This window comes from Capsicum annuum, chromosome 9, assembly GCF_002878395.1.
Source record: "Capsicum annuum cultivar UCD-10X-F1 chromosome 9, UCD10Xv1.1, whole genome shotgun sequence".
NCBI classification, from domain to species: domain Eukaryota; kingdom Viridiplantae; phylum Streptophyta; class Magnoliopsida; order Solanales; family Solanaceae; genus Capsicum; species Capsicum annuum.
In genome coordinates this window covers 50,583,850-50,593,682 of record NC_061119.1, presented here as the reverse complement: position 1 = coordinate 50,593,682, position 9,833 = coordinate 50,583,850, and the positions used below count along the sequence as shown (strand labels likewise).

Here is a 9,833-nt window from a genome sequence, read left to right as displayed (position 1 = left end):
AACATAAATTCTATCACCTACATGAACAATCTAAATATTAGTTTTGTCTTAAAGTTTATCACTCTCTTCATTTCAATTTATTTGTCTTATATTTTTTTTTAAGTTTGTTTCAAAAAAAATACTTTTCTTTTTGGCAACTATTTAACTCTTAACTTTTGCACATAATATATTTAATACCACAAAATTAAAAGACATTTTGGTACACTACCTATATTTAATTTAAGACTACAAGATTTAAAAATATTTTTTACTTTCTTAAACTCTATGTCAAGTTAGACTAGACAAAGGAGGCGAGTACCAATTTTGAAGCTCAGAAAATACATCCAATTAACAATATTGTGTCCATGACACTTCAACAAAATTTTAAAATGATTACACTGTGAGAAAGCTGCTATACAAGTAGGTCATAATGGTTCCTCCCACTATAAAGTAGCCTCACAACTTTCCTGGCCTTTCTGTTTTTTGAACCTTTACGGAACTCAGCTCCATATTCTGCAATAGGAATGAAACCAGAGCCCCTTCCCCCATGCTACAGTTTCATAGTCAAAAAGCAGAAAATTCATAAGAAAACATTAAATCAAACATATCAACGAACAAACAAAAGAGAGGTTTAGGAGTACTTAAGAGATTAGATATGGAGTACTTACTAGGTAAGGAAACAGGATTTGACAATTTTCAATGATAGTAGCGACATTAGATTAGTTGGTGGTCCAGATTATTTCAAATCAGTAACACACACATTGTTGCAATTGTAGTCTTACGGTCTAGGCTTGATCGACCAACTAGGTAGCAAGTCTTCAAGGTGGTAATCACCGTTTCAACCTCTTTCTCACATGATTTCAGGACTGCAAATGCAGTACCTATATATACAAGTTTACAGTCCGAAGCAAACACCATACTAACCAATCTCTACTAACAGGAGCCCATGAATTCGAACTAGAGTGAATGTAGATCTGACCACTCATGACAGAATAAAGTGGTGAACACAACATATGTATCCTCCAGAATGAACTGAAGATATGAGATATCTTCAGTCACTTTATTCATCTGTGTTTCTTTTAAGCACTCGTCATTCATTATATGTTATTCAGGATGATATCCTCAACACCACATTTGTATAAATTCCTGATTCCCACTTCATTTCTCCCTGCTTCATTCTGTTTAAGAGTTAGTAATTTTTTTTTAAAGGAGTGGAAGCTAAGCACAGATTGGCTTATTAGCCTGGGAAGATAGAATGCCTTCATATTCAATCTTAATTGATGTATACTGACATATCTCACTCACTGTTGCCAGAAGAAGCTTCCAAAGTTGAAATGGTAAATTTCACTGGCTTTTGATGCCTTATTATTTTCTTTTAAAGGAGAATTAGTAGATTAAAGAGGAAAATAAAAATGGCAGGAGAACAGTTGATTGAAGGAGAAATTGCAATGACAGTCTAGTGTGCAAAAGAAAATACTGGTGCAGATGGGGTTGCTATTAGCTTGCTTTAGAAAGACCTAATGCAATAAGAATTGAGTATACTAAGCAGAATGAGATTTTGCAGACCCTACTATAGTTGTTGGCAAGGATGAAAGGTATATTTGAACAACAATATCCAAAATACTTCAGTCAATGTTTTTAACGTGTAGATGATAGGATAGATAAGCTTGGTTTCCAAGCTAGGACTCCTTGTTATGACTACTACAGAAGTATATCTTTTGAAGCAAAGGAAAGTACCTCCTGTTCTGGTATATATACCATAACTGGCTGGCAACACAACTTTGATAATACCTGATGAAGAAAGATGATCTATCAGCATAAGGGAGGCAATGTAGCTAAATGGAACAAAATGGTAGCATGTAAGCATCCCACTTGTGATGTGTAAAAGCGGGGTATTATGGGATGCACTTCCGATATAAACATTTTTAGAAATCATCTCTTTCCCCTCACTAACTAAAAAGGAATTAGTGTGGACTTGACAAGCATTTTCCAATTGACAACATGAAAAGAATTAATGAGCCAAAACAACTAATAGTACTGAAAGAATGACTGAGAATCTCATAGAAACTTCTCCAAGAAACAACTAAACATGGATAGCTGGTGGTTATATGGAATTAAAGGAAGAAGATAAAAAAAAAAAAAATAATTGGATATCCAATATTAGATGAGTCGGGGACAAAAATTTGCTTACCAATAGCTCTGACTCTCCTCCCCAGAAATCAGACCGTCCAATGCGTTGGCAATATCTAACAAAATGAATTAAAGTACTGAGAAAGGATTCATAAAGTACCTAAATTAAGTTTCATGATCTTCAATGATTATAACGCCTCACCGTCTCAAAGACTCCTCAACTGTAATGGCAACCAAGGCCTCTTCATATTTAAGACGTTCTTTCTCATCATCACAAATAGCCTCCTTTACAGCCATCCTCAATTCATCTTTTACATAAGGAAACACAGATTTTCATCAACTTTAGGGAAATAATCACAGAAACCGCAATAGGAGAGAACTGATAACATCCCGCAGTGTATCAGGAGTAAAATTTTTAGAGATCACTTAATTTGTGGAAGCCATAGTTTCCTAGTTAGAAAAAAATCATAGATGAAATGGAACATCATAAATTTGACCAATTAGAGAGCTACTATGAAACAGCCTCTGACAAAAACGCAAGCTAAGGCTGCGTACAATACACCCTTGTGGTGGGGCCCTTCCCCGGACCCTGCGCATAGCGGGAGCTTTAATGCACCGGGAGCTACTATGAAGTTTAACCTTGTTAGTGTAATTAATGAGTAGTACAGAATGATTTATGAAAATCTCTAGCAGACAACATCACCTGCATCATCTCTTTCATCTCGAGGGTGAAGTTTCACACCTTTGTTGAAAGCCATCCCTTTTACCTGTTTAGAAATAACACCAATTCCTAAGAGAAACAAATTATTACTTCAAAGTTCCAAGGCACTAAAACATGTTAGGTACAAACAGCATGAAGTACAAAATGGGATTAAATCACATTTATCCGATTTTTTCTCCGGGGAGCTCCTATTCCCATTTATCCTATTTTTTCTTCGGGGAGCTCCTACAATCAGATTTTTTTAACCATATTTTGAAGAGATTTCAGAGCACTTCCCATAACCTGATGATAAATGAATTCTCAGAGTTCCCTCATGATTGAGGGGATTGTTAACTTCCAATTCATCCTGCTAAAAGGATATTGGGTTCAGATAGACTTGGCTTTCATACATAGATCTTCCTTTTTTTTTCTTTTATAGATTAAGTTCGATCTTCTATTCTTAATGAGTAAGGCTGACAAGCCAAGTTTTTATCTCTCACACTTATAGGAATGAAGACTCCATGGAAGGTTAAGATTGCATAGGTTATTAGTTTTCTTATACAATTACCTTCTGACTACTGCAAAGTAAATAGTACCACTAATATATGTAACTTAAATTTAAAAAAAATAAAATAAAGAGTGAGTGGCGTTAATGTGTGCCTATTTTCATTTTTCAACCACACTATGATGGAACCTGTTCAGGGTGATTGACAACTTATTTCTGTATGTCAGCATCTGAAGAAATCAAGAAGGGTTTCTTTTTCTTTTTTTTTTCAAGTGATCAAAATTTTTAAAAAATTTTGTACTAAGCTAGTGCGAGAAAACATAACCATAGATTGTGCAGATCCCCTATTGTATCTAAAATTACATCAGTATCTTGTATAATAACCAGATTGACCGAAAAGCTAGCAAAACAAGACATCTTTGTGAAAGGCTATGTAAATTTCTCCTATGGCCTTAAAAAATTGTGTCATTTCTTTCAAGCCAAGTAGTCCACCAAATGGTTTAAGGGATGATATTCCAAGTCTTTTGTGATTTCTTGAACAACCCTTCTCTGTTCCAACCATAGCGGATTGTGGCATGGACCAGGAGATGTGCAATTGACAAAAAACATGATCCACAGGTGACTCATAACTCTACAATGCAAAAAGACGTTTTGCTAGCAGAATGACGGAAAGAATTTGTTGCATTCTACCTGATTAGTAATGCAACAACAACAACATACCCAGTGTATTCCTACATAGTGAGGTCTGGGGAGGGTAGACTGTACATAGACCATACCACTACCATAGGCGAAGTAGAGAGGCTGTTTCCGATAGACCCCCGGCTTAGGACCGATAACAGTATAAGAAACACAAAACATAAATGCATACAAACTAGTACAGTAAGCAAAATAAACTAACACCGCTAGCCACAAGATAATACTACAGCCACAAGATAATACTATAGCCACAAGATAATACTAAAAAAAATATCTAGCCGAAATCATAGACATCACTCAACACCACGAACCAGAAACTTCAGACACAAATAGAGAACACTTCCCTACTGTTACCGACGCACTCCCAACCTCTAACCCTCTACCCTAATTCGTGTCCTCCACATCTTCCTATCAAGGGTCATGTCCTCCATAAGCTTGAACTGCTCCATATCATGCCTAATTACCTCTCTCCAATATTTCTTCAGCTTACCTCTACCCCGCCTAAAACCATCCATAACCAGTGTCTCACACCTTCTTACTGGAGCACCAGAGCCCCTCCTCATCACGTGCCCGAACCAACGTAACCTTACTTCTCTCATCGTGTCCTCCACCAAAGCCACTCCTACCTTCTCTCGAACAATCTCATTCCTCACCCTATCTTTCCTGGTGTGGTCACACATCCATCGCAACATCCTCATCTCCGCCACCTCCAGCTTTTGGATGTGGGAGTTCTTAACTAGCCAATACTCCGCTTCATATAACATAGTCGGCCGGACTGTCACTCTGTAGAACTTACCTTTAAGCTTTGGAGGCACTTTCTTGTCACATAAAACTCCCGAAGCGAGCCTTTATTTCAACCACCCTGTCCTAATACGGTGCATGACATCCTCGTCAATCTCACCATTTCCCTGAATCATAGACCCCCAGATACTTGAAACTCTTCCTATTCTGAATGGCCTGAGAATCCAGCTCCACTACCATGTCAACCTCTTGCGACACATCACTAAACTTGCACTCCAAGAACTCCGTCTTGGTCCTACTCAACCGAAATCCTTTAAACTCAAGAATCTATCTCCAAATCTCCAACTTATCATTAACTCCTCCCTGAGTCTCGTAAATCAGTACCACATCATCCGTAAATAACATACACCAAGGAACCTCCCTTTGAATATGTCATGTCAAAACATCCATCCCATGGCAAATAAAAATGGGCTAAGAGTCTATCCCTGGTGCAACTCTGTCAAAACCAAAAAATTCTTCAAATCTCCACCTACCGTCCTCACACGAGTCTTCGTGCCATCATACATGTCCTGAATAAACCTAGTGTACACCACTGACACCCCTCTAGCCTCCAAGCACCTCCACAGAATCTCCCTGGGAACTCTGTCATATGCCTTCTCAAGATCAATAAACACCATGTGCAAGTCCTTCCTCTCCGGAAACTGCTCCACTAATCTCATCACAAGGTGAATGGCCTCACTAGTCGAGCGACCTGACATGAAACCGAACTGATTCTCAGAAATAGTCACAATCCTTCTCAGCCTCAACCCTACCACCCTTTCCTAAACATTCATAGTATGACTCAACAACTTGATACCTCTATAGTTGTTGCAACTCTAGATGTTTGTGTATTTAGCCCAACAGAAATGCAAAACTATGAATATTATCCCAAAACCTAGCAAAAAGATGGTAATTTTGCTTCTTTATGGTCTACGAAAAATGGTCCTATAAGGTGTGGTACACAAAGACCTTCTGCAGAGTAGAAACATGTTGTTAGAATGTCTTGTTAGTTTGCTTCAGTTAATTTTATTCCTAATCTTGTTAGTGAAGCATCTTTCCTAAATTTTGCATCCTCTCCCTTTCAATCAATAAAGTAAGTGTTCTATCTAAAACCATGACCATTACTTCAGATAGGGAAAGGAAGGAAATGCATCATACCAGAGCACGAAACATGCAGCGGCCGTCACCAGTTATTTTTTGTACTGAATAACGTTCTGCTTTCTTTAAGGCTGGGGAAGCTCCACCTCTACAATAAGAAATAGAAAAATCAACACATGCAATAGTGAGATCAAATTAAGCACTTGATTCTAACAAACTTGGAATTGAATTGACAGAGAATTTAGGTAATCCTCAAGCCCTTCACTATTGTTGTTAAAGGTTATGTTACATAGGTCTTTTATGTGTTTTGATGTACCTGTGTCCAACAGGTATGTCATGAGTACAGATACTTCATGGGGATTCTTCAAAATACACTAATACTTAGCAATAACTGCAGACACTCATAAGGATACTTATACAGACAGACACCTGTATGATAAGCTTATACAAGTCCTTGTACCATAGGTTGAAGGCATTTTTGTCACCAATGAATATGCCACAAGCCCACAAACGCTTTATATATAGCATGGAAAAAAATTTACTCGTCGCAATCAGATTCAACTTTGGGACCTCAAATTCACAAGCAAACGCAACAATGAAGAAATTTAAGCAAATATATGCAACAAATCAAATAAAACCATACAAAAACAGCTCTCTTTACAGATTCAGATTCAGAGTAAGTTCTTTTCTTATTGATAACCATAGTGTACGGGCCAACTTGCATGACCCTCAACTAATTTCACGAAGCATATGCTCTCTCACACAAGGGGTGCACCTTGGTTAATTACATGGGATACCTACTACCTTGCAACTAACAGATTATAAGAAATACTCCTTTGTTAATTTTTACCTGTCGTTTCGCTTCACGAGTGTCAATTCGACTAATCTTCGGAGATTAATTGAACTAGATTAATCCAACATTTTAAATTTTAAATTCAAATATTCAAAAACTATATTTAAAGTGCTATAATTTACAATCCTTCTCAAATACAACAACATAGCAGTAAAATCCCACAATTCTATATGATGACAAAAATATATGTTCAAATGTTGGTCAAAGTCCATATAGTTTTTGCCGATAAATGAAACATGACAAGTAAAAGTAAACAAAAGGAGCAACTTAATATTTTTTTGCATTTAAACCTGAGGCCTCACGATTCTCAACTAACTTCATTGACCACTAGACCACACAAGCGCAATTCAAGATTAAACTTTCTAAACAATAAAGGTAAGTTCTACAGAGTGACAGTCCGACCGGCTATGTTGTATGGAGTGGAGTGTTGGCCAGTTAAAAACTTCCACATCCAAAAGTTGAAGGTGGCGGAGATAAGGATGTTGAGATGGATATACGAACTTACTAGGAGGGATAGGGTTAGAAATGAGATTATTCGAGAGAAATCGGGAGTAGCCTTGGTGGAAGACAAGATGCAAGAAGTGAGGTTGAGATGGTTCGTGTTGGGGATAAACTCTGCCACAGAAATAATATTTGCGATAATAAAAGCAATAAATGCGGAGCACAACAATAAAACAGTTAATCAACAAGAATAAAAAGAGTGATAATGCCACCAAGATTTTTACATGGAAACCCTTCAAGGGAAAAATCACGGACCGAGAGGAGCAACTGATATCACTATAACAAAGAATTTTACACTTGTAGGTCCGAGTAAAGTACTCCAAATACCACAACACACTCAAAAGAAATATTCCACCTCACTACAATAATACTCACACTCTCTATTTTTCCTCACAGACTAAACCCTTTAGGATGCTTCACACTTTCTTTCCTCTTCTCTCTTTGTTTTGGTGTGTTTGAGAATGAAGAGTAACTCTCCTTTTATAAGAGAAATTACTTGAGTTCCAAATTGAAAATTAAAAAGGGAAAAGTAACTAGAAATTTGTCCATCGCAAATAATAACTTGCTCTCCAAGTCCCATTTTCAACCAAGCAAATTAATTATTTGTCATCTACAAATAATTAATTACTTGCCCACCAAGTAAATTGGCACATGCCAATTACAATCAAATGGGATGGATCGAACAGTTCAGACATGTGATGAGGAGACGCACGGATGCCCCAGTACATAGGTGTGAGACACTGGCTATAAATGGTTTCAGACGAGATAGAGGTAGGCTGAAGAAATATTGGAGGGAGATGATTAGGCATGACAACAGCTTATGGAGGACATGACCCTTGGTAGGAAGGTGTGAAGGATGTGGATTATAGTAAAGTATTAGTGTGTAGAAGTGTGTCCTTACTAGTAGGGAAGAGTGCTTTGTTTTCAGCCATGTTTGTAGTCATAGTGTTATGCATGTGCCCTATAGTTTCTTGTTCGTAGTGTTCTGGTAATGTTTGTGATTTTAGATGGATAGTTCATAGTATTACGCTGTGAGTGTGTTGTTTCTTTTATTATCTAATGATGTGTTACCCCTTTTGGTGTTTTGGTGATGTTTTTTGCTTCCTGTCTTAAGCCGGAGTCTATCAGAAATGATCTCTCTACTTCATCTAGTGGTATAGAGTGCGTACACTTTAGCCTCTCATACCTCACTCAGTGGAAATACATTGTGTATTATTGTTAACAATAAAAAAGAATCACCAAAATTCAGACTAGCAAACAACAAAAAAGGGGTGGGAAGAACTTACAGTGATGGTCCAATTCTAGCAAAAACATGATACCCAGTGGCGCCAGACAAAACAGCAAAAGCATTTCCTGTTTGATGAGGTCTATAACTGGAAGCAGAAACTGAAGCAACTGGGGAAGTAGCCAACTCAAACTGCGCTAATCCATCTCTCAGTTCCTCAAGCACCACATCTGAATATAAAAGAAAAAAAAAGAAAAAATTCAAATAAAATCATTATCAATCAATCAAACTATAAATCTTGTGGTTCAGCCCTTCTCCAGAACGTTAGTTCACGGGCTACCTCTTTTTTTTAAATCAATCAACCAGACTATAAATAAATTTCAAATTAATGGTTCTATTTAGTCCAAAGTCATTCCACTAGTAAATAATTTTCCCAATGAATTGATAGAGAAACCGTAGGAGCTCAATACCATTAGAGGGTGGTACGGCCGCCATGAAATTCAAACTCCAAAACGTGTCACAGAAAAATAAAATATTGTAATAAGAATTACATTATCTTAATAACTATAAATTTATAATTAAAATAATTATTATTTTAAACTTATTTTTTTATAATTTAAATAATATATTTCTTTCTATATATAGAGAGAGGGGGTGTTTATTTTAATAATGTAATAATAATAAGTCATAAATATTAGTAATAATAACACACAAGTTATATTACTTTTAATTTGAATTTGAAAAAAGAAAATATGGTAGTAGTAATAGTAGTAACAATAATAAGAATTTATACAATATTATTATAAATAATAAATTGTATGGTGTAGTGAATAAAATAAAGTCACAAAAATATCTTGAATCTTATATTAGATAAATTATACTTTAAATTTTATAAATATTGTACAATAATAATAATTATAATAAATAAATATAGTAGCAACGTAATAGTACTACTACTATTACTAATAATTACAATAACTCACATGAGGTTATTTTATATTAATTATCATTGTAGCCTTTTTTTTTAATTTTGAATTGAAAATTATTAAGTTAATTTATCTATTTTGTTTGAACTTGGATTAAGAAAATAATTAGTTTTTTTTAATTATATTCAACTTTTTACATGCGTTTCAGGTGAAAATATTTTTATAGAATAAACATGTTTTTCATATTTTATGAAAAGGGCATAAAAGAAAAGGATAAAATAGGAAAAAAAAATCAAAGAAAAATTAACTAAACCTAAACCAGCCTTTTAACTTTTTTTCCATCCTCTCCCATGTAATTTCAAAATAAATAATTTTTAGTAAATTTTATCATTATCTATACAATTCATTAAAATTAGTTTATAGATGAAGACTATGTTTAT

General features: G+C 35.5%; 1 protein-coding gene across 2 annotated transcripts; it reads right to left on the bottom strand.

The window, feature by feature from the left end:
- Positions 1 to 233: 233 nt before the first annotated feature.
- On the bottom strand, positions 234 to 9,086 carry LOC107842794 (OVARIAN TUMOR DOMAIN-containing deubiquitinating enzyme 3). Of its 2 annotated transcripts, none has more exons than XM_016686819.2 (8): positions 8,938 to 9,085; positions 8,529 to 8,697; positions 5,949 to 6,036; positions 2,813 to 2,876; positions 2,312 to 2,417; positions 2,171 to 2,225; positions 1,717 to 1,770; positions 234 to 529 (listed from the first exon to the last, which is right to left on the bottom strand). In XM_016686819.2, exons 1-8 carry the CDS (start codon positions 8,960 to 8,962, stop codon positions 392 to 394), a joined length of 699 nt encoding a protein of 232 aa, XP_016542305.1. In that variant the 5' UTR covers positions 8,963 to 9,085; the 3' UTR covers positions 234 to 391. The 2 variants fall into 2 exon arrangements, with proteins under 2 accessions (XP_016542305.1, XP_047252739.1); XM_047396783.1 differs by having other exon boundaries at positions 466 to 1,157; positions 8,938 to 9,086.
- Between the last annotated feature and the right edge of the window lie 747 nt (positions 9,087 to 9,833).